A 27,560-nucleotide genomic window follows, 5' to 3' on the forward strand; every position below is an offset into this window, starting at 1 on the left:
AAGCAGTCCCCAGAAGAGAACAGTTATCTGTGATATTCACAACACACAGCAGAGCTGACACAGTTGCAGTCTGACTAACTGCGTCTTGTGTCAGCCTACATGCAAATACACACATTCATGCATTTACCAGCACATCATGAATATCATTACGACACTACTTACTGAGCGAAAGAAACACGAAAGTACTTCCCGAGTCAGTATGTTAATTTAGCCATAGGGGTTTACTGTGCTTCATAGCTGAATTTAGGGGGAGGTTTAAAGGTAAGTGTGGGAGGTATTTCTTGGCGAAGTATGTGGAGGCTGATGAGGTCTCAGGTAACGCGCGTATTTTTTCTTAAAGTAGGCGAACCCTGATACAAAATGTCAAAAGGCGAAGCCTGCCAAATGCCAGCCAAGTAGCCTTACAGTCATGCTAACGATGACGCAGCAGGCAGTCTTGTGGTGACGCCTAGGTGCTCTTCATTTTTGCGTGTGAATTAAAGCTGAGTCATAGTATAATGATATCACTTAGTAATATATGGGTATGAACTGTCATCTCATCATTAGTTATCAAAATGTCGCCTTTTCAAAAACTCAAAGGACTTCCAGTAAGGAAACAGAAGTTCCGTTTAAAAACGGATGGACAACAAAGGCCACTTCATAAGTAAATAACCTTCTGAAAGCCACCGTTTCAACACAATATGTTGCACTTTCTACTTTCAGTTAAAAGGGAATTTAAAGTGTTGCTCACAGACACATGCTACTAACAGCAGGTGATTAGAGCACAGAGGGTGGGAATTTTTCCCTGCCCTTTAATCGTGACCCTGTACATAGGCTAACTAACGGTACCTGGCATGACTCACAGTCAATAAGTCAGTCTAATATTCGGCATTTTCGCGGATTTTACCATCAATTGCTCCGTGTCGAACCATATTAGTTCCAGTTTTAGGATATGTTGTAGAGCTAATTTCGGCAGAAGTTTATTCATATCTTACATCTGTTTTTACAACTTGGTTTTATGGCTTATATCGCCTTTTGTGTAATATATGTAGCCTAGGCTGTATCCCGTGAGGCAGTAATAGTAGAGTACAAGCAGGAAAGTCCCCACTCAGTCGTGATGCAGTTCAAAGCTAACCATTTTAAATAACATTACACTACGATGTCTTTTACACATCAGATAGGCTGGAAAGGCACTGCTGCCATAGTAACGTCTCGTCAGGTGCAAAATCAGCTCTTCTGAAAACGTCTCAGACAGTTGACCACTGTAAAAAAGCCAATCGGCATCTCTCCAATTCCACTCACGAAATGGGGATTGTCTCTTCTTAATGTGGGAAACATGAACAACTTGAAATTGTGTTCAAAGCTAACACAAAGTCCATTTGCTCTTGGTTGGTAACTGTTGGCTACTCAGAGTGTTGCGTTGCCAAAAGTAGTTTAGCATAATGCTAAATCAAAGATTTGCATTAGTAAAATGTATTATTTAGCCTAATTATTGATTTTAAAATGTACTCAAAAAGTACATGGAAAAGATACATTAATAGGCTACTTGTAATGACATTGACCCATTTATGTTTGCTCTGAAAGTTGTGGCTGGAATTGTGGTTTTGCAGATACAATAGTGAGTTTAGTAGAATTAAATCTTGCATCAGGCGCTGCTTAATGAAAGCAGTACTGGGGTAGAGAACAGAATATTGCAGCCAGATCTGTTGATAAAGCTTTTCCTTTTCTTTACCAGCTACATGATCTTTTATTTCTCTTGATATTGATAGTTCGAGTCTTGCTGTGTATTGATTTCCACCGAAAGAAATACGTTGAAATTAAATAACCCATATTATAGTTATTGTTTTTAGGGGTTCAAATTTTACATACTAGGAGGATAATCTGTCAGTATTTTTCATTCATTCAGTCCTTTACACAATCTTTCATCTGATTGGCTTCAAGACTTAAGGATACGCCCTCCTGAAAAAAAAACCCATGAGCATGAATAACACACACAGCTGACGGGGTGAGTTATGTGTGTGAGAACGCTCCGGCACAGCACATAGATTTCTTCATATGCCATAATTAATTTTTCAACCTCATGACATTACTTTCGAGTGACTTTAGGTAGAGAAGAATGCAAAGTATGTTAATGTATTTTCACTAAAGCTATAGATTTAGAAATTCTATAAAGTTAAGTGCCTTTTTAGAATATAATAGGTACCTGGGATATTTCTTGGATTGGATTACCTCACGTCTTTGCTGAAGTGTCTGTGTCATCTGTGTCTTACCACAAGGCTGGAGAGCTGACAACAGTATGGCTGTGATCCTGTGGGTGATGGGTTTCTCACTACTGATGCAGGGATGTTTGTGCAGTCCTGAGCAGAGGGGCTGCATGAAATGGACACAAAAAGAAGGGAATGTTTGCTGTGATCTCTGTCATCCCGGTAAGTAATAAAGGCGACATTGACCATTACAACTCACTGATTTCAAATCGATGAAATGTGCTGTTAGTTCAGAAGAGTATTTTTTGACAAAGGCTCTACAGGTCAATATAATGTCTGTCTCATCCCTATCCTGAGGTTGCTACTATTAAACTGGGCAAACAGTTTTGAAATGAAAACACTATATACCTATATATTCATGAAGGGAATGAGAAATGCCCACTCTGCTCACTTTCACCATAAACTCAGTTGTTATACAACGATATATATATCATATAGATAAAATATACAAGAACTTAACATAACACGATCCTTTCTCAGACCTCAAGAGTTAGTTATCCTGGGAAGTCTCTAATAAAAGCAAAAAGGATACTGAGTTGTGTGTGCTGTTATCTGCTGAAATTAAAAGGAAAGAAATATTATATTCCAGCCTTTGAGCAGTTTCTAAATTGTGGTTGCATGTAACCAAATTTAGTTTCAGTGGTTTTTCAGCTAATACCACAACAAAGAACAAAGGCTTGGATGGTACAACTGATAAATGAAAAAATTTGGAGCTGTGATACATACTTGTATATGTCATTACAATTGCAAAACAGTATAGTTTTGCTGTGCTGCATTTCAACTTTTAAACCTTGAAGGGGGAAAGTGATATTACCACGTATCTGAAACCCTGTTACATTATTGAAATACATAATCTCACTGAAACTGACTAATGTTACTGAGTTTGCAATATAGCTATTCGTATCTGTGTGTGTCTGTTTGTAGGAAACCGCCTGGTCCAAGATTGTGGTCGAAACCCAAAAGATCTTTGTACTCCATGTGAGCCCAATACATTTACAGTGAAGCCTAAAGACTACAGGTGTTACAGGTGTACACAGTGTGTAGGTATGTTAAAAGATCCTACTGGTCACAAAACTACAGAACTTTTTTCCCCCGAGTGTTGTTCTACAAGTTGACAGTTTGTAAAATTACAAGATCTTACAACTCTCTTTGTATGTGTAGGTGCTCTTGTCCTTGTGGAAGAGTGCACAGCCACAAAAGACACAAAGTGTGGCTGTAAAGAAGGACTCGTCTGTGGCAATGGCCAATGTTCCTTCTGTGTTAAGGAGTGTGGCAAAGGTCACGAACCTGCAGAGAATCGTAAGTTAAACAAAAAAAAAGCACACGACTTTGGCAAATACACACTAGATTTACTTGTAAACGTTGAGTGGCAAGTCAAATCAATGCTTGTGTGCACAGGTTTTTGCAGACCATGTCCAGATGGAACCTTCAATGACCAAATTCACCAGAAGTGTAAACCCTGGAGTACCAAGTGAGACATACCCTGCTCAAAAAAACATCATTTGCCAATACAGCCATGTTTTATTGTTGTACTGACTGACAGATTTGATGAAACTGTTTAATCCCCTCCCCCCCCCAAAGGTGTCCTAACCCAGATCAAAAGATTGTGGCCTTTGGAGATGCATTCACGGACATTAAGTGTGCTAATGTTTCATTTAACCCAGTGAAAAGTCCAAAGCAACCAGGTAGGACGTGATTCTATTCCTCTAATGTACCGGTACTTGTGTTTAAATTCTTATTTGTTTAAAGCTGGGCAATCATTTTTTGCTGTTTTGTATCAGATTACACAGAACAGCCATGGCCATTTGTCTTATCTGTGGTCACCAGCGTAGTCCTGATGGGCTTTAGCATCATCATCATCATCGTGGTCGTGAAAGTCCTACGGAAAAGAAAAGAAAAGGGGCCAAAAAAGCCACAAATCCCCAAAACCCCCATAATAAGAACCCCTACAGGTAATTACCCTTGTACTTTATACAGGCTATCTATCCAGCCAATCACAAATATAGTGAAACAGGATTTGTCCTCTTTTTCTTCTTCAGATGACCCTGCAACATTAATAGCAATTGAGTGCAGTTTCCACGAGGCGCAGCAAGAGCAGGGCAGCAGCTCAGAGTCGCTTGCCTCAAAGGACTCCTCAGAACAGCTCATTGCATGAATGGAAGCGGACTGGGCTAGACTGTCACAATGAAATATCTGCAAAGGTTTTGTTAAATTCAGTGAAAGGAAACAGGATATTCCTGAATAAGATGTGGTCCTTCTTTGTGACTCTGAGCCAAAAGTTTGGAGAATGCCTTTTCTCTTTGGATTATCTAAATGAAGGAAATGTAACAGTGTTCACCCAGCTGTGCTTTAAACACCCTCTTTTTCACTTATCAGACTAACCAAAGCTATTGTGAAATTCCTGAAGGGTCAACCTAGAAGTAACATTTGCTTTACAATTACACCAGGATACAATTGTAGGAATCTTTTGATGAATCAGCAAATATTCTCACAGGGGGTGAAGGGGAATTCTGAGAGAAAAAACAAATTGGATTTACAAAGTTTATTCATCATGTAAATCATGACAGTGATGCTGTGTTTTTTCCCCTTCCAGTTAAGCTTGAAAGTCAGTAGTCCTAAAATAGCTGTGGGATGTTTCAAATTAAAGATGGATTGAATGGTAGAACATACATTAAATTCATAGCCTTTAGAAACCTATTTTTCTTTTAAACTACTTTCAAACAAACTAGATGGACTTGAGTCAGTGGACTGTATAAGATAATACTGTTTAAATGAGTGTGAATGACTACTCAAATATTTGCATGTCTGTGCTGTATGAATGTACAGTGAAGATGGGTGTTCCGGTGTAAAAACGCCTAAGGCTGAGCCCACATATGCCTCCAGAAATAGATTATTCGTTTTACTCAGGCTCCAATGCCAAACCTAGTTACTCACTGTTTACTGCTAAATATGTACATTTATAACCCTGTTTATGTTCAGGCAGCCAAACTAGAACAGTGCTGTCTTGGTCATGATTATTATATGGTGATGCGTGATTTATAATAATGTTACTTTTTGTCTGTTTTATTATGTTTATAATTTAAACTCGTCTATGTGGTCTACTTTGTTTGATAAATTGTTAAGATAATAGTGCACAGAACACAATAGCTTTGTGTACTATTCTAAACAAAGCTATCAAGTTGAAAACAGCTTCTTTACCAGGAACTATACGGACTTTCCTACTGTAGATTTTTTGGTGTCAGAAAGTCCAGTGAAGGGGATTCCCCTGTTTGTCAATAGGTAATCCTACAACACCCGTTAGGTAAAGCACCAGGGAGTCTACAGTACAGTAAAATTACTGCAGTACTGTACCTTGGCCTTTTGTAATGAGGCAAAGATTTGGTTAGAACACTTCCTGAGCAAGCCAGGGCATGTCTCTTGAGCAAGAGCACAGTTGGTATCCCTAGATGGAATCTCAGAAAATGTGATTAGTCAGTCAGATCAGTCCGTGACAAGTGAGATTCCTATTAAGTGTGTAAATGTAGTATATCCTCGGGTCAAATGTGACACACACACACACATAAGCAAATACATGAGTTACAGAAGATATCAACATGAGGTGTGAGGGTTATGTGGAAACCACCACAGTCAGTCCTGTAATCATTACTTTTGCTTATCTTTATACACCATGAAGTGGGCAGTGAAATCAGACCAAGTGGAACTTTTTTCAGAAACATGTCTTTTCTCAACTGTAGCGGGCGTACCTTTTTTCTGAAGTGGAACATTTGAGAAATGTGCTGTGTGGGCTTAGGGTGAAAATGTTAGCCCACACTATAGTAACGTATCAGTGCGTCATAACTCGAGTAAAGTGATGTCTGCTAGACCACAAACTTCAGAGGTGAAGATCTACCACAGTACCATGACGTTTTCATTTCACTGTAGCACTTTACTTCAGCTGTCAACTGTTGATTAACATTATGCACTTTGTACTTTTATAACTTTTTAAACAATAAAAACTGGAATTTATTTTTATTTGTTTCACTTTCAGACAGAACAATTGCTATAATAGTGGTCCACCTAAGCAGTGGCACATTTCATTTGTAAAAAAAAACAAACCAAAAAAACAACAAGTGTTTTAAACATGGGCGTAATATGAACATAAAAACAAACAGAAACTGAGACCAATAAATGGTTATGTGTGCAATCAAATGTGTTGTTTTCTGTAAAATTAATGTTAACTGTTATCAGAATTGTCTTCTGACTGATAAAAACTTACCCATCAATATATACAAAAACATGAGTTGGATATTTAACAAATATTTGAAGATTAAAAAGGTCCACTTACTCAGAAAGTCTTCACTCTGTGAATGGAGCTGATTCAGGTGCCATAATTTGGCACCTGGGCCCCGTTTCAGAAAGCGGGATTAGTGAAAATTCTGAGTATGTTAAACCTGAGATGAGGGAAACTCTGGGTTTTCCGTTTCAGAGAGCGAGATCAGTAACTCCGGCAACTCATGCTGTGAACCTCCTCGGGAGGACGTTAGGTTCATAGGATAAGTTGGAAAACCGTCAGTGTGTCTCTGACGCCTCGCCTCCCCTCCTGCGGAGCCTGAGGCGGCTGTCTGACACACCGTTTCATTTCCTCATTCATTCTGTCAATATCAAAGCACATATCTGAACACATTTACATCTTATAAAGTAATCTAAAACTTTAAAATCCCGGTTATATAGGCTATTAGTTTTTTACCCAATCATTATCTTGAATATGACCGCTTTTATTATCAATCTGTCATCGACGTATGGACAGATCTCCGCACATCGTGGATTTATCCTCAGCCCAGAATAAAATCTATGTCCGTCTTTAGGTATATCGCAGCGTTATACCTCTGTGGACAGTTGCACTGAAAACACTTAGGCTACCTAACCACTGTTTACTATGTAGGCTAACCTATAAAACTGATCAGTGAACAGTAGGCCTAATCTTACATATTGTAGTCGCACTGATTGGAACGGAAATGCGCAAGATTTTATTTATGTAAAATAGATGTCTAAAACTTTGACCTATAGACACATTTTCCACTGCAAAAAATAATTAATAGGCTAATCTGCTGGGTGCGACTGTAACTTTACAATCACAGGTTCACGAATAAACTGTTTCTTATATTTTATCTATAGCAGACCTATTTTTATAATCAGGTAGCCGATTGCCACCGGCATTTAGTCCCGTCGGGTTACAGCTTAATAAATATGGCCTTCCTATTTAAAGTCGAATGTAATGGGCTGTAGCACTTTATCATTTATTAAGGAAATTCCAGTCTAGTAAATGATAAATGAGCAACGCTGTGTAGTAGCTTAATATTAACGCATTGATCCTTCCTCCACTCCTGCATTTTAGAGCCTATCATGGCCCGCATTCAAATTTCTAGCTCCACCCGATTAAAATGGGGGCTCTGCCTTTATTTACCCGTTGCCATGGTGAATCGTTGTATCGGAGCTCCATTGATTATGGCTTTTTTTCATCCCCACGTACGCACTTCAATCAGGCTCAACATACTCAGAGTTGATTGAACTTATTCTGATCTGCTGTTCTGGAACCGAAAATTCAGAGTCTCCCCACCTCAGGCTCAATCAACCCAGAGCTCAGGGATCAGCTCAGAGTTTGTTAATCCTGCTTTCTGAAACAGGGTTCAGGTGTGGAAATTCAGTCACATGATATGGAGTGTTTGTGTATGAGACAATTTGCAAACTGTCTCAGTTTAAGAATTGTCTGTGGCATAGTTAAGTGGATCTTTGAGTTTACAGTACTTTGTTACATATAGTGTCTCTAAATAATATACTTACATCTGGATATTATGAAACAACTTAACATTCTTTGATGGTAGTTGTAGTATGGATTTTCAACAAATGGAATTTCCACTTAATAAGGGTTAAAGAAGTTCATTTGATTGTCTTTGTGCTATTGTAAACATGACTGGTGTCCTGCTGCTTTGAAACAAAGTTGGCAACCACTCCAAAAGTGGATGTAACTTGTCCGATAACCACGTCACTCAGGTTCAAGGGTTTTCATTGTTACTTCTTGTTTTGTCACATGACATTTTGGGTGTTCCCGGTATAGTGCTTAACTATATAAAACTAATAAAAGTTACATTGAAAAAATAATTGAAATAAATGTATATGGTTTAAATTAAACACTAATTAACACTGAATAATTCAAACAATAATTCAATAAACCTTTTAAAATTATAAAAGGCAAGAGTCCAAGGTGTTGTCATTATCCACTTAATCAAGAAATATTTTAAAATGTCACTTCTCTCAATTCTTTCTCTTTGTTCCAAAGTGCTTGTAGGAGTGGCTGGTAGAGAGAACTTAATTGTTGTAATTTTCAACCTTAAAGTACTAAGTAAGGAAAACTCTGTAGCTGAACTGAAAGTGTTATAAAATATAAATGGACTCCAAAAGCACAGTGTGTTAAAATTATTGTTGCTTGCAATTTTCCTTCTTCTCTTTGGGTTTTGTGCGTCCTGATTTTTCCGTTGGCCGTTTTGTGGGTGGAATGAAAGTAGGCTCCTCGAGGAAGTCACGTAAGCCAGAATGCGGCATGGGAAGTGACTGACAGGTTGGTTCTATATTGGAGAAAAAAAGAATTTGGAGTGTGCAGCCATTGTTTAACAGTTTCATTATGAGTGCCTTTTATCCTGTTTACAGTACCTGTTTGTCCCACATGGAAGCTCCCTGTGTCTTGCCTCCTGGCTTGGAAGGTCGGGTCAAGCTCTTCCGCAATGTTTCTGATCTGCTGGACTTGTCTGTAAACGCAGCAGTAGTAAGTCGGCATATAAAGTAGATGAAAGACATGCCAGCTGGTGGACACTGATGAGCAGTTCTCATGGTAACAATAAAAGACATTTATCAGTTTCATGTATATTCACGCAGAGACAATTACGGTAAAGTGGAGTCGGGGCTGGGTGACTGATTGCCTGGGGAGCAGTCCTCAGTGGGGGAAGGAAGGCCCTCTGAGTCAAGTCTCTCTCGTTGGACCTAGGCAGTAGACAAAGGACAAACTAATTTCATCATCTATCATATTTAAAAAATAGTATTGGAGTTTTCATCAGCTAAGATAGATTATAGCAAGGCAAGTGGAGTGTTGAAGTGAATATTTTAAAAGACATGTATGACAATGACGTGTACTGTACTTGGATGCCAAAACAGTTTTTCAATATCTACAACACATTTACCTGTCTGTCTCTTGCAGCTCGTCTGTCATGATGACTGATCATCGCTCTGTGCTCGCGCCACGATGCTGGCCCTTCTAACTCTCGAGATCGACGCTTTGACTTCATTTCCTGCTTCTGCATAAAACGTGCAATTTCCTAGCGCAAAGCCACAATAATTAGATAATTCAACAGGAAAAAAATTAAGGTACATGGCACTGACGACATGTTGATTTATTATCGTACCTCATCCTGCGCCACTTGTGCTACTCTGAAGTCTCTCTCTGGATAAGCCCTACATGGAGAGTGCTGGGAGCTCTGCAAACACAAGAAGGTAAAATTAAAACAAACAGAAAAACAATAATCAAAAGAGATACTGATCTACCGTCTTTCTCGTTGACAGTATAGATTACAAGACACATTGTGATTTAGCAAACTCCTGGGTCCCATACCCTCCTCAACAGTTTCTCCTCTTCCTCCTGCAGCTTGTGAGCCAGTTCTTCATCCTGTAGGACCTGCTGCAGCTCCACCATGTCCAGGCTTGTCTCTCCCGGCTCTGGTTCCAATGACACTCCTAAGGGTTTGAGTTTCAAGTGTCAATCCAAAAGAATTAAACTGAACTTTTATGGCAAGGAGATTACGGGTGTTAAAAATAAAAGTACAAGACAAAAAGGCCAACATTTCAATCCCACACAGAGAGAAGCGGGTGCAGCATGTAAGGCATGTTGCTCAGTTTTGAAAGGGATTCCACAGAACTTGTTATCTCACTACATCAAAACTGAAAGAATGATGAAGATGAAAGCACACACTGAAGATTATTTAAGGACAACTGGAATTACAGATATTAATAGGAAAATGTGCCACTTCAGTAAGAGACCCCAAGTCACCACTAAAAGCCCAATTTGTCCAGATAAGACGATGATTGAGGGAAGATGAGAGGAGCAGATGTACAGAGACATGGAGGGAGCACAGCTTTGGAAGCTTCCCCTCTGCAGGTTGGAGTTGGCTGCAGTTCTGGGTGTTACCTGCTGCCATGTGCCTTGACCTATCTCTGGAAGAAGTCCCGCTGCTGCTGAGGCTTTGGCTACGCCGTGGGGCTCTTCGGTGGAGCGTCTCTCCTCTCCTCTCCATCTCCGGCTCCTCCTCTGAGCTTAACCTTTCTTCTATGGTCTTGTGCCAATGCCTTTGTTTGCTTGTTGTCCTCTTGAACCTGCAATCATCTGCATTCCTCTCCCTCTCGTCATCGTTAGAGCATCTGTGCCCACTCCACCTTCTACTGCCTCGCCTTTCACAGTTAGCAAGATATGAGCCTCTACTGCTAATCTCATAAACCTCTCCATCATCCACATTAATACGGTGCCTGTCTCGGTCTTCTCTGTGATCTCTCCCACTGTTCTCTCTGTATGAAAATCTCCTCCCCTCCCCGATATCTCCATGGAAACTCTTCCTGGTGGAGGCAGCTCTCTGGAAAACTCTCTGATGTGGTTGGGAGTCGCCGTAGGAGACCTCGCTCCCGTGAAGCACCTGGCTGTCTCTGCTTTGAAGCTGTATTTGCAGTGGCGCCCCATTGCTGCCAAACCTCACAGGCACACCCCTCTCTATGAGAACCTGGCCTAGCATCTCCCAGACTCCGCTTCTATCAGCCTGCTGCTTGTTAGAGCTCCTGGTGTTCTCCTGAAAACGAACATGTTTGTCAGGGTTGTCCTTATAGCTCCAAGTTCTCACTAGGTCTCTGTTGCTCTGCCTGCTGCTTTCATGAAGCCTGACAGATTCACTTCGACTATGTCGCCTTTCTCTTACTCCGACTAACCTAGAGTCTCTATCCTGATCACTGCTCCTGTGCAAACCCTCACACCCTTCTCCACTGTTGCTATCCTGATCCCAAATCCTAGGCCTCCTCTTCTCTAGGTCACCATTTTCATAATAGTCCTCATCCTGTTTTCCCCTTTCCTCCTCAAAGAAACTTCTGTAGTTTCTGACATGTTTGTCCGGGTTGCCCTTATAGCTCCCAGTTCTCACTAGGTCTCTGTTGTTCTGCCTGCTCCTGTCATGCAGCCTGACAGATTCACTGCGACTACGTTGTATTTCTCTTACCTCGACTAACCTAGAATATCTATCCTGATATCTGCTCTTGTGCAAACCCTTATACTCCTCTTGGTTGCTTTCCAGATCCGAATACCTAGGCCTCCTCTTATCTAGGTCACCATTTTCATAATAGTCCTCATCCTGCTGTCCGCTCTCCTCCTCCCAGTTTCTGAGCTTATCTGTGCGGCTGCTGCCAGAGGAAAGACTCCTGTAGTTTCTCTCTTGCGGCTGATGTAAAGATGTCCCCCGTTGAGGAGGTGCCGTGTTGAATCTTTCATTGAGTAATAAGACAGAGAGCTGTTCAGAGAAAACTGTGTCTGAGTCCTCAGAATCCTCACTCAAAGGCTCTCTCAATTCACTCTTGATTTCCCTAAAGTGTGTGTGTCCTTGATTTGACCATGAAGTTGTGTTTCTCTGAGCTGCAACCCCCCTGGGGGAGTTAGCATTAAGCTCAGTTAAGTCTGAATGGTTGAGAGATGTAGAACATTGCCACCTGGTGGTGGTAGATGAGTACTGCTCCTCTCCTTGGTGAAGGCTGCTGAGTGTGTGGTGGTGTGGGGATGGCAGTGCTGGATCACTGGCGCTGCCTTTAGTAATACCAAACATGCAAACACAAAAGCAGGGAGGATGGGTGAGGCTGTCAGCGTGTACTATTAGACAAGTGCAGTTAATGGTGAGGTAACAATGCATTAAAAATAGCATGTAATTTTAGTATTTGTTACATAACTTTTTATAAATGTTTTAGACACAACTGAGGCATTCCAATATGTTTATAGACTGGAATACAGATATACAGTCATGCGTAAAAGACAATATAAAAAGATATGTTATATGCATGCTTGTCAAACCATAATGAATGTGTTGTGTGTACAACACCACATTATGGAGATAATATCATGCGATAGCTATGTAGAGTATTTTTGTTCATGTTGCTGTAATATATGTAGAGAATCACTTAAATATAACAATGATAAGCAGTAGAGCAATGTTTGGTTAGAGAAAAGCTTAGCAAGGCCTGGGTTTGTCCTACTTTAAGTGCAACTAATCATTCTGCAAATGGCAAACTCCTACTCCGCCAATCCATTCACCATTTTCTTTAAAGTGGTTTGGCAGTCTTTTAGGATAGCTGACTAATGTTGTCTAATAAACATACAGCCAACAAAACATAAAACTACATGACAAAACTTAGAGTGTACCTTCACAATGGCCTTCCTGCCCTCTGCTCCTCCTGATTCTCTGCTCCTCCTCTTCCTGCAGTCGTTTAGCTATTTCCTGTGGAGACACACACACACACACGTACTGATACTTGCTTGTAAAACCATAATGAGTAACTCAGTATGAATTTGGGCTAAATAAAGATTACGGAGAAATGATAATCTTTCATTTGGTTCCCTTATTTCAAAGCCAACCATTGAACTTATGTAGTTCACAGCAAAGCTTATAATGAAATAATCGGAATAAATCAAAAACAAGCTGGTTACCTTGCTGTGCAACCATGAGTTCGCATGACCGCAAGAATGTTGACATCAAGTCTACTGTGCTGTTTTCACACAGCAGATGGCAGCACAACTTGTATAATAAATGGTTGATAACTGCTTTACTCCCACTCATCACACAAAATCTTTGGAAAATATTTACACACACACACACTATACATTTATTTTCTTTTGCCTGTCTGTGTAGTTTTATATGAAAGGATGATTTGTTTTAATGTAGCCTATGTGATAGTACAGTCATCTGTGACTTTCATTGCTATCTTTGTCTTCCTGGAAAGAGAATCACAATGTATTTGTCGCAAAGGTTTTGCTTTTATGTTATCTTTGTACAAATAAAAGTCTACTATAAATACTGCTTTGTCTGTTTACCCTCATACCACTTTTTGCCTTAAATCTACTCAGCTCCCTTCGATTTGATATTTATGTATTTCTAGCGTTCAAGTAAACAACACAAATGTAACATGGATCAAACTCTCAGATGTTTGAAGAGGAGAAGCTAATCCATCTACATCCGGCATGTCTACAGAGGAGGCTACAGTAAATACAGAGCCTTGTTGGGTGCCACTGTGAGGTGACCTGACATCTTAATAGTGGCTATTTAGCACAAAGCCAGTTCAAGATGGCCAAACTATTTCAGGCAGGGCTGTGGCAGACTCAATGGAAACTAGGAGACCATATGAGAGACAAGCAAACTTTTCATCTCCTTCAGCCTGAACTATTCAACAGAAGCAGGTCAACAGGACTGTTTCACATGAAGTACCACCTTGTCACTGGGGAATACATGCTCTTACCAGAGCTGGTACACTTGTCTGCTAATGTGAAGGAGAACCCGACCAGTCTGTCTCTAAAAATATTTCTTACAAATCTTCAAATTCTACTGGTCAATTCTATTAAATATGAAAACATGTCTCTGTAGGCTGGATTTGCAACATTAATCATAAATAAAAGCTAATGCAGCTCCTCCTGCTTCGCAATCAGAGTGTGTGTGTCAGCTACTTTGCCAGCATCAGCAGACAATTAGCAGCTTGCCATGGCAGGTTAGGTGTGGAGTGCCACAGGGATCTGGCATTTAAAACAGCTCAGCCTGGGGCCTTCTGTTCCTTAATTAAAGGCACAATCTACAGGGAGGCAAATATTTAATCAACACCTCTGATCAGCCAGTCATTAAGGAAGGTAGAGAAACAGGGGGTGTTAATAGTTAATAATTTCATCCAAACACCAACACTCATAAAAATAAATGATTACATCCACACAGAAATAGATAGATTCTCATACCATGTGCTTCATAACCTAGAATGATTTTTACCCCGTAGGTAAATGAGGCCTTACCATTCAACTGAAGTGTAAACACATCATGTTGGTTCCAACAGAGTTCAAACTAAACTCCTTTAATAATGATGAATGGCCCTAGATCACCTCACATCCTCCAAACAAGGAGCTTTTATAAGCCTCTTCTAAAGGGGAAACTGCTGGGTAAAGGAAAATATTATGCTGAAGAGGCCTTGTGACGCAGACTACTCCACTGGACCAGCTGGGGAGTTTTGGGGGAGATTTGCCCCTCCTCCCTATTCTTACACAGCTCAACTCTTAATTTCTGTTGGTGGGCAGTCAAATTACTTTTTTGTAAAGCAACCGATGTTAAGAAATGCACATGCATGCTGTAAAAATGCACAGACATAAAGAAATTCTTTAGAGGTTTTGGAGTGGTTGGGCTTTAGTGTGAAAATTGGAACAACAAGGGAGAGGTGATTGATGGGAACCATCTGGTTGCATCATGTTTGGGTTGCAAGATTTTTATATTCAACATTTTGGAGAGATCTAGTGCTACCTCACAAATGGGGAGTATAATAAATTGACAACATTAACATCCTAACAACTACAACAGCATTATCTAGATATTAATGTAATTTGTATTATGTCTTCAACTTAAACAAGAGTCTACAGCCATGCTAGTGGCTTTGTGAGTCTGTACCAAGGCACAGTGGTACATGCTCACAGTGTTAACATGCTGATGTTTAGCAGGTATAATATTTACTATGTTCACAACCTTACTGTATTCACGATCTTAGTTAAGCATGTCAGGCCGATAACATTTGCTAATTAGCACTAAAAACAAAATACAGCTGTGGTGTCTGAAAATGATTTTGCTCATACATTGGACAAATTAGACTTTTGACCTGATGGAAAGTGATCACCAAAGTATTACAATTGTCAACCTCATGGTGGCGCTAGAGGAAAAGTCAGTGGCATTGCAATGCCAAGTGCCGCACTGCTAGTGTGGCTAAAATGTCACACTATGATAGATTTTAGTAAAATGTAACTTCATTTATTTAGACATGAGAAATGTGAACACCACCACTGCGCTTTGTGGATTTTGTCATGAGGTAAAATGTGGAGACAAAAACAATGTAGGTTATGGAATTTTTCACTTGACACTTAACTAAGAAAACCCTTTAAAAACAGATTTCCAGTGACAACCCTGTTTGGAAACCCAGTAACAATGTTAAACCATTTGTGGACAATGGAAAGAATTAACCACATGAAGGCTCAGCCACTCCCTTGATTAAACACAGCACTTAGATAATGTGTGCACATCCAGTGAGACTTAATTTGCACGTGTGTCCATTCTGTATGGAGAGGTCGATGGTGTATGTCTGGAATCAACCACCAGGGAAACTGCATGAGCCATCATCCAGATGGGTAGCTGACAGCTTGTGTCTCTGTTCAACAGCTGACTTTGCTCATGCAGCCCTGTTACGGCACAGTGGATCCAGAGGCCCAGAGCAGCACTTTGCTGCAACTGCCATTCATTATGGACTCAGTCCTAAGAGAGGGCGAAGTGAACCATACGATATTCCCTGACCTGGTGGTAACACGCAGATAATTAAATGATACAAGTATGTCCCGAGTGCCATACAACAATGAGTCGCTGTGCTGAACTTTAAGAATAATGCTGGTGCTATTTTAAATTTGTGCCAAGTGCCAAGTTTGCCTCTCTAGATTATGCCTAGTTTAATCTGCACACAGTACTGTAGTCGGAGATACAAATACCACACAGCTACTTTCTGCTTTGTGAACCACCAAAAATATCCTACAGGCTTCAGCATTTACTGAGTAAGATCATCCACTACCGCATTATATTAACGTAGTAGTTTGTGTCTCAAACTAGATAGTGGTTTGATACATTTTTGATTTAAAAGATACCACTAGAATTAATTCTGACATGAATTCAAGCTGACCACTTTGTAAAGAAGGAAACTATCAATCATACAGACAACTTTCAGGATAACAGGGCATGAGCGTTTGATACTCAGTAGATACATCTGTGTATCACTTTAAATCTTACTTTGGTTTCGTCCAACTTTATGTTTTATCACTGCATTGTGCAAAGTTGAACTTGTCCATAAAGTACGGTTTCCCACTCTGCTCTGGTTGCTGGCAGTAACTTGACACCCACAATGAAGAATTTGTTCCTCTTTCAGGAGTAAATCCCTTATATTATTTCGCTTTACAAACTTTGCCGTCACGTTTGTGTCTTCTTATTTGCTGGGACAATATTGGCTTAAAACACCATAGAGGTTTCGATTTAAAAATGACAAAATTGGTAACTGGAAAAGGAACGCTGATTTTCAACCTTGTTTCCATATATCCGACATCCAAAGGGCATATTTGTTTTCAATCATATAATATTATGGATTTACTGCTTTAAAACATGCAAGTCAGGTGAAGACATGCTTTTCTGTCTCATGTGTTAACTCTGAGATGGTCAGGCAAGTTTACCTGTCCAGGAGTTTCTCTGCGTTTAACTCGATGCATGCTGGCATAGATCCCCTCAATTAGCAGGAATTTAGTTGAATATTGATTGAATAATGTTATGAATGTTAAATGTGGCTAATGCAACTGGAAGATAGTAAGCGAAGCTATTATGGTGTATGTGTACAAAAAAAGCTAAAGTTGGATTGTTGTGCCTTGTAAAAGAAGAAAATGGGTTTGTTCTATGCATTCACAGGTTGATTTGTAAGATGAGTAATAAAAAATACCTTGTGGACAAAGAGAAGCGAGTAAAAACAATTTTATATAAAATAAAAACATCTGCATGCATCAATCAGGCTTGATTTTTGTCTAGCATGTTTATGTAAGCCTACTGTCAGCATGCCAGGTCTATCCATTTAAAGAGCTAAAGTAAATAATAGGAGCCTGCTGACTGAGAAATAATGGTTCTATGCAGACACTGATGGATGCAGATTTCCAAATTGCAAAGATGGTGAGGTGGTTAATTGACGAGCAAGTGCAGATTCATGTGACGTCAGAACCAGACCTTTAGACTCTTTATAGGGGGTTATACTTGACTGAGCATTTAAAGTTGGAAACTTCTAAGTGGTGCATGTATGAATACTAACTTCTGTCAATGCAACTGATGTAAAAGTATAGTTGTAGACCACACAGAGTGAATGTCCACATAAGTGAAAGTGAATTCTTCTTTAAAATATTGCATGACCTTCGATGCATTAATTTGAGACATGTAAATAAGATGCAGACATAAAACGGTTTGTGCTCACCTCATCATCCTGCTCCCTCTTCTGGGCCTCCTCAGCACAACGTTGGAGCTCCTCCTGAATTATACGAGCATACTCAAAGTCTTCCTCCTCTCTACGGAACAGTCAGGGAAGAAAAGGACTTCTTACACTTGTGACTCACTGATGCAACTACCAGCACATCATGAGACAGATGTAAAGAAGAATATAAATCTGTATAGTAAATCAGAATCAGAATCCACTTTATTGCCAGGAATTCGACTCAGGATTGTAAATTGCTCACGATGTGCTTACTTGTACAAAAATACCATAACACAATAATAAAATCAGACACAAACTACAGTATAGACAACTCTGCATACAGTAGAGTTAGGGTACAGGCAGTGATTTCGAAGTAGTGCAGCAGCACTGTATCAGTGTGTTTTGGGGAGCAGGGGTCACCTACAGTTGTCTGGAAGCCTGTCTGAGGAGGGCGCTCTGCTGGGCCCGCTGCTCCTCTTCCTCATCCTGAAGCATTTTGGCTACACGGATGTCATTCTGCACTAGCTGGTTCTTCTCAATGTTGGTGGTATAGTATTGCTCAACTATGAGGGCAAGGCAGAGAAAATGGAAGAGGGTGAGACAGTATTCAACGTGTTGCAATGAAGGACCATGTGTGATCTAGGTTATAGTAAATATAAATACAAATAATTACTATATTTCTTTTGGTCTGAAACTGTTCATTTTTGAATATTCATGAGTGTTGTGTTTTTGAAACATGGTTTGTGGCATGCCACACTTTTAAGGAATTCTAAAAACAGACACCAAATTACATGTCACTTTGTTTACTGTGCAAAATTGCAAAGACATACCACGATGACTGACAAAAGCTGACCAAAAAGTAGTTCAACGGCTTTGCAGCATTTTTCTTAATAATTTTTTTTTTATTATTCTGTAATTGCAGCTCCTAAGTATAATCCTTAATTAATCCTAAATTACTTAACAGGCTAACTAAAGATGAAAGCACAATAACACAAACAGAGGTGATTACGACAAAATGGAGAGCAGCCCACATAATGTAAATTACTACAGATGTTTGTAGTGTGCAGCTGTCACATGGTAGCTTCACAGTGTACTTACTCTCCTGCTCCTGCAGGTTGTGGGCCAACGCTCCATCCTCAAGCACAGCAAAACACTGGCACACTGAAACAACAGAGGACAGCAACACTTCAGTATCATACAAAAAGCGTTCAAAAAGGAAAGGAGGGGGATGTAAGTGTTAAATGAAATGAGCAGTTCTCTAAGCTTGATTATTGCTAAAACAACTGAAAAATAACAACCATCTTGAATGGTCTTGTATGGCTCATCCACAACAAGAGGTGAGGCTTTGGGTGGCCTGAAAAGAGACAATATTGGGGAGCCTTTGGTTCAGCACTCTGCGCTGTCTAAAGGGAAACAATAGGATATGAGTGCTCTGTGTTGTGATGGCTGTTGATTCAACACAGACAAAGGCAAAGGAGTGTCCCTCAAACTTTAGAAAAACAACAATCATCCACCACTCTGGCATGAATTGTTAAAGGGCTCTCATAAAATCCCCATCATAACAGGGCACCAGTGCAAGTGGCCACAATTTGTACTGTCCTCCCAAAGTTACTGGATTTAATTGCAGCAGAGCAACAGGTCCACCTAATTCTAACAAAAGCAACTATATGACATACTCTAGTGCGAGTGTGTCAGTGTGTGTGCAAGTACATTTATTTTACAATTTATAAACACATTCTCACACACACACACACACACACACACACACACACACACACCCACCCCCCTGTATGAAACATATTATCTTTACAATTGTTACTGAAAGGAAATGACGTAGATACGTTTTTTCCCCTTTTACTAATATGCTCAATATGACTACCAAATGAAGATGCAAAGTTTAGGAACTAACAACTGCAACCATTTGTACCAGAAAGCCTGTGCAGAAGGTACAAATTTATGTAGAGTGAAGTCTGTGGTACTCTGTTGTAAATCCAAAGGCTTTGTTTAAGAGCTCTCTGTACACCAACTCTGTCTGGTTCTCCATATCATGACACTGCAGGGAACTGTGTCTTTCTTATCCCGTTATTCCATAGTCTGGCCACCTGCGGCTGGATATGGTCATAAAACATCTCGGTTTCATGTCATTAAAGCTCTCTAGCCTTGTCTGTTTTTGTCGAAAAGTTGACATAGATAAGGACTTCACTATAGACACAAGAACTTTAGGTGCAATTACGCAAAGAAAGTGTTACTAAACATGTGAGGCCAAACAAAGGGATAGTTAACAAGAGTTCTCTATTTTGACCTGGATATATTTTTTAACTCCAGTCATAAGGTGGTCAATACTCACAGCTTTGCATTACTTTTTGATTTGTACATTAGTATTTATAGCTTCAGCATTTGTGGACTGTTACTTTCACCTATAAACACTCACACAAGTATTTACAGTAGTCCTTATCTGTAGTCTGTTAAACAAAACTCAAAAGTTACTCATTAGAAAATAAACACGGACAGACAGCAACACTGTGGCCCTGCTGTTTCCTTCATCTTTGCAGACACAGTTCACTGTGACCGGACAAAACGGCTTTGCTATCTCACTGATTTTCATCCTATAACGGTGCTTTCAAATGCCAGGAGGCGGACAGACGACTGTGTTTAAGAAGAGATTTAGCTCAGTGCAGAGGGGAAAGCCTCCAGTCTGAGCCAGAGGCAAGGCTAGTTAAAAAAAAAACACCTGTCCTACTACTAATCTTTACATCCATACACTTAATGTTTATGATTCAATTTATGAGCAGAGGTGACAGACACATAAATGCCATATGTTGTTTAGAACAACTGGTTTAAGCTCTTGACCCAGCTATAGAAAACCCAAATACATTTTATACTGCTGTAACACAATAAGCCATTTTAAATACCTAGAACATAAATGTAAATCATGGGATATTTCTGTATTATCAGGAACACTGTGCTAAGATAACATGGTAATATAGTTGTAACATACTAACTTTATTTGTCAGCAAGTTGTTGAAGGTACATAGAAACTGTGAATCCCAATTAGGACTTTTGAGGTGCAACTATCATCCAGTATGTGGAATACTTTGCATGTTACCCAGGCTGTCACCAAGCATGGTACTAGAGATGTCAAAGCTATGACATTTATTCTTAGTTCCTTTGTTTATGGCTTCACTTGTGCTTTTTTGATCCCTTTGTCAGAAGAAGTACAAATCTAAAGCAAAGAAATATAAGAAGAGCAAAGACCCTGGGAGTGTACTTACTAGCTGAAGATTTGATGGATGACATGAATGAATGGAAGGCCTCAAGATTCATTTTGAAGTGTGACATATCGAGCCTACAGTCTACAGTACAGCTGTGACCATCTGTGTGGCTAACTGAAAACACACGAAACATCAAGCACTCGACCAATCCCAGTGTACAAAATGTTTTTTGTTCCCCATCAGCCAAAAGGCTAATGAATGTTCACATTTTACCAGCCACTCAACAGACTGCAAGCACATATATCAGCCACTTGCATATTTTACCAACATTTGTCAGGTGCTAATTTTGTGCCATGTCCCTGACTATACGAAGGCTTCTCTGTGCTTGCTGTCTTGTTAAGTTTGTATTCTCAAAGACAACTTGGTATGGGTTTCTTACTCCAAACACACTACATTCCTTGATCCAAATCTTGTCACTGTTTTCACATTCATATTCTTCTAAAAATAGTCTTCTTCACTTTCATTATTGCTGCACCATACCTTTGCTACCCAGAGCCTGCTCTAACAATGCAATGGCAAATTTCAACATTTAGAGAATTACTTCTGAGCTGATATAACAAGTCAGATGGGAGATACCTCCTTATATTCCAGTTCTGTAAATAGGGAAGTGAGAAAATCAGGCATTTAAAAACTTTACTGTGGTCAAATTTAGTCAAAGTCCCAAAAATTTTAAAAACATTAGTCTCTGGGTATGTTTCAGTCTACAGGGGCTCAGCAGTCAAAATTCAGCAAAATCACTCAGACAGCACTAAGCCATCAAAAGGGTCCGTTTACACCATAAATGACCATGTAAGTCTACACTGAGAGTTAACCCATACCAAGACAGACATGCATTACCACTTACACCTGTCGTGGAGCTTAAGAGACTATCCGCTAAATGGATCTCCAACCTGCCCTTATGTGTCCAGTCTGTCAGTGAGGAGAGATTAAGTGGGTTTTAATCCGGCACAACAAACTGACAGTTCAAAACACGAGTTTACTCTTAAGTCCAACTCGGAAAGCAGAACGAAAGAAAGGAGGGAAATATGGAGGAAAACAGCAGTCTTGTCTGTCAGCATGCAAGTGTGTGTGTATTTTGTGTGGGTGTGTCTGCATTGCGGGTTAACTTGTTTTTCTAAACTCCTTTAAACTATGGTTACATTACACTTTTAGGGGAGGGACAAGGAGGTTGTGTTATTATGACTGCTAAACAGGTTTTGAGGGACAGGTTGTGAGGCACACGTTCAGTGCAAGTCCAGGCTGAGTGTGTTTTCAAAATGGTCCTACTGTAAGCTTCTTAATAAGGGCACTGAAAAGACCCTGTTAGACTGTGTCTGTTTCCTAAGAGGATAGTAAATCAAAGATCCAGGAGACAACAGAAATTGGCATTTGCACACCAGAGGCTATTACTGACTATTTCTTAGACTTCTGTCTAAGAAATAGTGCAAAGCAACAAGAACAAAGTAGCGATGAGTCTGCAGGATAAGGGGATATTATAAAGCAGGAAACCACGACCTGCGTGACCTCAAAACAAAGTGAATTAATTCCTATTGTAATGCTTCTCATCTTACAAATCCTTACAAATATCTTTCCTTACTGGTGTGGTTAAAAAAAAAAGAAAAATACCATGTGTAACAATTCTTTCCTTTTTGCTGATATAACTAAATCTCATAGGTCAATGTGTGTACTTTATCTTTTAGTAGAGCAGCTGAAAAAACTGCCACCAAAATTAGTCACCTAAAACAAAATGATGCAGATGATCTCAGGCATCCAGCGCGAGTGAGCAGCCGATCAAACACCGACAGAGATATTTATATTTTATCTTCGCAGCCACTTGGATAGCAGCACTACCCAAGTGCCTGCCAAACAAAGAAACTGGCGAAAGGAGAAAATGACAAGGGTTCTATTTTCAGCCAAAATCCCCCACCAACCGCCCACACGCTGTCTCCCTCTCTCTCCTACTCACTGGTCGGTTCTGTTCTCCTGCTTGCTGCTTTTTGCACAAAATTTCAAAAACTGTCTTGTCCATCCCACAGCTTTCTGTGCTGTGTTATAAACTAGATGGACTGGGCACGCAAGCCCATGAACTCGACCAAGTTGTCCTAGAGAACAAAGAGAGGTGAAGGGTAGTTGGCGAGAGTGAAATTAGGAACAAGGGGGGAGGTGGGGGAATTCCTCTGGGAGCTGCATTCCCTCTGCACATCAGGCCATATCAGGAGCAGCCAGCGGAGGGACAAAACAGGAACTGATAAGGGGGGCAGTGAAAACAAAGAAAGTTGACTTGGCTGAGACTCTCGGATGGGGAGGAAAGTAGAGGATAAGTGGGACACGGGGAACTACGTCTCTTAGGGAAACTGAATCATAAACACCCATGACGGGGCATTAGGTAAACGACCCCCAGCGCACAGAGAAAGACAGCACAGTTTAACAAATGTGTCTGGTGAAAGTTGTCGACAAGCGGAAAAAATTACACGACCAGACATCTGATTAACATGCTGCTATTGTCTCAATGAGCAGTTTATCACTGCTATTACTGGCTTTGTTTGTGCACTGGCCCCTGCCCGATAAAGCATGAAAATGCAGAGCTGCACAGTGTGCCCTTTGTCTGTGGAAACAAGAGTGGAGTGCTGAATTATCTCCCTTGATAAAAGACATGCAGACCTATTTCTATCCTATTCATTAGTGTGGACATGGCAAAGACTGAGTCAACGGTCTACACCCAGGCCACAGCATGTTCCTTACCTGCGAATGTTTTTATACTTACATGACAGCAGATGGAACTAATTTCATCCATAGGAGCTGCTTTAATACAACACTGACAAAATCTGTAGCTGTGCATGTGAATTTTTCCATAATAAAACAAAAAGCAGTTTTAGTAGTTAAACTTCCCTATAATTCTTACTTGTTGTTTCTCAGTATCTGAATTTAAATTATCATGTTTCCCCATCAGTTTTGGGCCATATAGTCTGCATAAGTAATTATTAGTATTACAAGTCAGAATGTTTTCATTACAAAAACAACCTTCACTTTAGGTTACAGTACAAGTCTCTTCCCTTCAGAAATCACATATCACAAACAGAACTTCTTATCTGAGAGTACTGATGTCACAGAAATCAAGCATAGATACACACAAGGTCAGAAGAAAAGCTGCGGTTTGGTACCACAGCCAGTTGGTGCAAACGCAAAAAAGAGACAATGGGAGTTTTTCCATGGGTCTCATTCTCTCTTCCGCATGCTGCAAACAGGTAGGCACGTCTGTTCTTTGTATTTGTTGGTCTCAAGTGTCCATGAATCAAATACTTAAAACCCTATGGCGCCATGTCTGCAGTTCAGTAGCTGGCCCTGACCTCTGACCTCCCCATGGAGGGGATAAACAAAACATTTCTCCAGCACAGACCATGAACCATAGTACAGTCTGCGCACACTTTCCTACATGCTTACGTTTTCTATAAATGCAGTAGTTGCGTTAGTGTGGGAGCGTGTGCTTACCTTCTTGGACACGTGGAAGGTTGGACTGGTCAATTTCCAGCTCTGCCATCACTGTCTCAGTTATGTCACTGCCTCATGGTTGAGAAGACCCTGACACCAGAAAGGACATTTTGGAAGTTATTACCTGGCTAAATTAAATGGGGACCTAAAGGCAAAGTAACGTTACAAGCCAGAAGGAATGAAATCTCCCAAGCTAACGTTACACGAAGAGACACTGGGTGGACATTACAGTTAGTTAAATAGACTACTGATTTATCACAGTGATATTCATGCAAATCAGTCAACTAATTATCAACACACTCTGAAGACTTTTGAAATCAATGACAGCAGCCAAGCTAACACGAGCAGTGCTGTTGTTACCTTAACATCAACTACAGCCTTTTATGTAAAACAGTAACTTGCTGTTTTACTGCGGTAACGTTAGGCCACTTGTTTGTCGGGCAAAGTTAACTAGCCACCAGACAAATATTCAGTCAGCCAGTTTACCACAGAGTCACTGTTTTATAACCTACCTGTTCCCAGCAGGCTGCCCACGCAAACTCCAGCGTTGTGTGTGTAACTTACACTAAGCAGCCTATTCAACAAGTTAACGTACCAAACATGACAGCGGAGTGTCAACTTTAGAGACGCCCGCAACGTCGCACTTTCCCTCTCCCTCCCTCTGTCTCTTTTTTTCCTCCTGTGTCTCTACAAATTACCCAGAATGTCAAGAACGTGCTTGACAGTTTCTAACGCCTCTACTTTTGGCGTGAATTTTAAAGCTAAACCGACGGTTGTTATTCTTCAATGAAACAAAGCCCGGTCGACTTGTGATGGGAAGCCAGGGCGGACAAACTTAGCCTACAGTCTGTCGCTCCGGCTGCTTCTTCACAGCTCCTGTTCGGCAGCAGTGGGGGCGGTGAACGGCTGCTGCCTTCACGTGCTCTGTCGAACTCAGACTTAGTCTCTGCCAAAGTTTAATCACGATGTCGGCCAATTTCACATGACCGTGTTATTCGGCATATGAAGAGGCGAAGGCGCTTTCTTTAACTGTTTTGGAATGTATTACAAACAGAGACATCCACAGATCCTGGAAAAAGAAAGAAGAAAATGTTAACCAGTGCAAAGAGAGGTGCACGGTAGCATACTTTTACGCTCCTAGACAACAACGCAACACAACAGTAAGCTTTTAGCTCCAGCTGATGAAGCTCATCCCACATAACTATGCACCTAACATTACAACACTTTTATTATACAGGCCTTCGCACCCGCTTGTGTTTGCTCACTGAGTTGCAATATTTCTAACAGCTAGTGAATGCAACACTTAACCTGCCGAAGGTTCCAATCACTCAAAAGTTTCTGGCTAAAATTGTGGAAAAGTGGAAAAGTGTTATAGTCTGCATTTTGTTATTTAAATCGCAGTAATTTAATAAAAAAAATTGAAAAGAGCGAAACAAATCATTTGGGAGAAACATGCTTGATACTGCAAAGTGACCGTTTTTGCAACTCTTAAAGAAAGCACAATTTGATAATGTGGTTCATGCTCCCATGTCAAAAAAATTCTATATATAAGTCGATATAAGTTTCATATCTGAGCAGGATAATATGCTGCTTTTATGATGATGATGATAAATTATTTTGAAGACTAGGACGTTTTGTGTCAGATACATTTTGCATGCTGTCAATCTGACATTCTTTGACTGATGAGTGAGGAGCAAAAAAGACTGTAGGAAGTCACAGTTCCTTTAAAGATACGTTTCCCTTTAAGCTAATTTACTGAAAATGTGTAAACGGGGTACAGTGCATTGGTTATTGTGGTTTTTCTAGACGTAATGTTGCCCTCTGCTGGCTTTACTTATATGTCAGTCAGATATCAATGAGGTCAAATCAACAAGTCACAAAAAATTTGCCAGGTCACATAGTTAAAAATAGTAGTTAATGATGATTGATTGATGATGAATCATTGTTTGTCCTGCTTGGACTATTACAGTTGTTTGGTGTGATATGTGGCTTTTGGATCCATGACTGTCAATAGATTTAGACAATAAATCAGGTATTTTCAGCCAGTCAAAATTATTGGTTGATAAATAAGATACTGTGCCACCTGCCCCGGCCTTTCTGTGTGGAGTTTGCATGTTCTCTCCGTGTCTGCGTGTGTTTTCTCCGGGTGCTCCGGTTTCCCCCACCATCAAAAACATGTTAAGTAGGTTCTCCAGTCAGTGCCGTTTCACCTGGCATGGCATCTCAATCTGGAGTTGGTCCCCGGGCGCTGTACAGTGGCTGCCCACTGCTCCCTTCAAGGGATGGGTTAAATGCAGAGGATGAATTTCGCAACATGTATGTGTGTGTGACAATAAAGTATGTTCTCTTCTTCTTCTTCTTCTTCTATGGGACTATTTTAATGGTGAAGCAAAGTATAATGTATCAGCACCGTGTGTTTCTCCGTGCTTTCAGCTGCACTGCTCCCGGGCTTGGGAACTCCCTGCCCCCACACATTCGACACTCCATAACATCATTCAAATCCCATCTCAAAACTCACCTGTTCAAACTGGCCTTCACACTACAACAATCATTTTACTGTTTCCCTTATATCCTTACAGTGTTGCTGTTTTATCCCCCCACCTACATGTATCTGCCCACTGTGTCTCTTGTTTTGTTTTGTCTAAGCTGGTGTTTTGCCATATTTCACTGTTTTTATCTGCATGATTCTGGTTCTTTTTATACCTTGTAATGCAACCTTGCAAACCTTCCAAAAGCCTTGCCATAATAAGTAGAGTTAAGCATATCCTTGATATCAATGCACTCCATACCCTGTATTGTGCTTTAATACAGCCATATCTAACCTACTGTGTAGAGGTATGGGGCAATAATTACAAAAATGTAATACAGTCACTTTTTTTGCTACAGAAAAGAGCTATACAAATTATACACAAATTATACTATTTTGAACACACAAATCCTCTCTTTCTCAAATCAAAGCTATTAAAAATGCAGGATCTTGTAAAATTTTATAATGCACAGTTCATGTTCAAAGCGTATCACTATTTATTACCTGTGAACATTCAAAATATGTTTTCTCATAAGGAGCAGTCGTACAGTTTGAGAGGTTTTGGAAACTTTGCGGTACCAATGGCGAGTTCCACCAGGAGGAGTTATTCTATGTCTGTTTGTGGGGTTACTTTGTGGAATAATCTGGGGCTTGAATTAAAGCAGTGTCAAGGCATTCACAATTTCAAACGTCTTTACAAACGAAAGGTCTGGTTCCATTACAATG

General features: G+C 40.2%; 2 protein-coding genes across 6 annotated transcripts; one reads left to right on the top strand and one right to left on the bottom strand.

The window, feature by feature from the left end:
* The first annotated feature begins 603 nt into the window (after positions 1-603).
* On the top strand, positions 604-6,248 carry LOC123974480 (tumor necrosis factor receptor superfamily member 9-like). Of its 4 annotated transcripts, XM_046055210.1 has the most exons (9): positions 1,143-1,367; positions 1,886-1,984; positions 2,256-2,405; positions 3,168-3,287; positions 3,405-3,542; positions 3,642-3,714; positions 3,825-3,928; positions 4,025-4,195; positions 4,283-6,248. In XM_046055210.1, exons 3-9 carry the CDS (start codon positions 2,276-2,278, stop codon positions 4,396-4,398), a joined length of 852 nt encoding a protein of 283 aa, XP_045911166.1. In that variant the 5' UTR covers positions 1,143-1,367; positions 1,886-1,984; positions 2,256-2,275; the 3' UTR covers positions 4,399-6,248. The 4 variants fall into 4 exon arrangements, with proteins under 4 accessions (XP_045911163.1, XP_045911166.1, XP_045911165.1 ...); XM_046055207.1 differs by lacking the exons at positions 1,143-1,367; positions 1,886-1,984 and adding an exon at positions 604-643; XM_046055209.1 differs by lacking the exons at positions 1,143-1,367; positions 1,886-1,984 and adding an exon at positions 2,007-2,102.
* A 1,895-nt stretch (positions 6,249-8,143) lies between these two features.
* ccdc187 (coiled-coil domain containing 187) lies at positions 8,144-25,176 on the bottom strand. 2 transcript variants are annotated; one of them, XM_046055205.1, is made up of 13 exons: positions 24,820-25,176; positions 24,308-24,397; positions 18,666-18,728; positions 17,992-18,130; positions 17,571-17,661; positions 12,712-12,787; positions 10,456-12,102; positions 9,883-10,004; positions 9,677-9,748; positions 9,455-9,589; positions 9,163-9,257; positions 8,931-9,025; positions 8,144-8,845 (listed from the first exon to the last, which is right to left on the bottom strand). In XM_046055205.1, the coding sequence occupies exons 2-13, from the start codon at positions 24,354-24,356 to the stop codon at positions 8,697-8,699; spliced, it is 2,733 nt and encodes a 910-aa protein (XP_045911161.1). In that variant the 5' UTR covers positions 24,357-24,397; positions 24,820-25,176; the 3' UTR covers positions 8,144-8,696. The 2 variants fall into 2 exon arrangements, with proteins under 2 accessions (XP_045911161.1, XP_045911162.1); XM_046055206.1 differs by lacking the exon at positions 10,456-12,102 and having other exon boundaries at positions 24,820-25,169.
* Positions 25,177-27,560: the final 2,384 nt, after the last annotated feature.

The sequence above is a fragment of the Micropterus dolomieu genome, linkage group LG08 (genome assembly GCF_021292245.1).
Source record: "Micropterus dolomieu isolate WLL.071019.BEF.003 ecotype Adirondacks linkage group LG08, ASM2129224v1, whole genome shotgun sequence".
In the NCBI taxonomy this organism is placed as follows: Eukaryota; Metazoa; Chordata; class Actinopteri; order Centrarchiformes; family Centrarchidae; genus Micropterus; species Micropterus dolomieu.

Coding starts and splice junctions, on each gene's coding strand:
- ccdc187 (XM_046055205.1), bottom strand. CDS start 24,356: ATGGCAGAGCTGGAAATTGACCAGTCCAACCTTCCACGTGTCCAAGAA. Junction 10,005..10,455: donor GTCAAGGCACATGGCAGCAG/GTAACACCCAGA, acceptor TCAAACCCTTAG/GAGTGTCATTGGAACCAGAG. Junction 9,590..9,676: donor CACAAGTGGCGCAGGATGAG/GTACGATAATAA, acceptor GCTTTGCGCTAG/GAAATTGCACGTTTTATGCA.
- LOC123974480 (XM_046055207.1), top strand. CDS start 619: ATGGACAACAAAGGCCACTTCATAA. Junction 644..2,255: donor CAACAAAGGCCACTTCATAA/GTAAATAACCTT, acceptor TCTTACCACAAG/GCTGGAGAGCTGACAACAGT. Junction 3,288..3,404: donor CAGGTGTACACAGTGTGTAG/GTATGTTAAAAG, acceptor TTGTATGTGTAG/GTGCTCTTGTCCTTGTGGAA.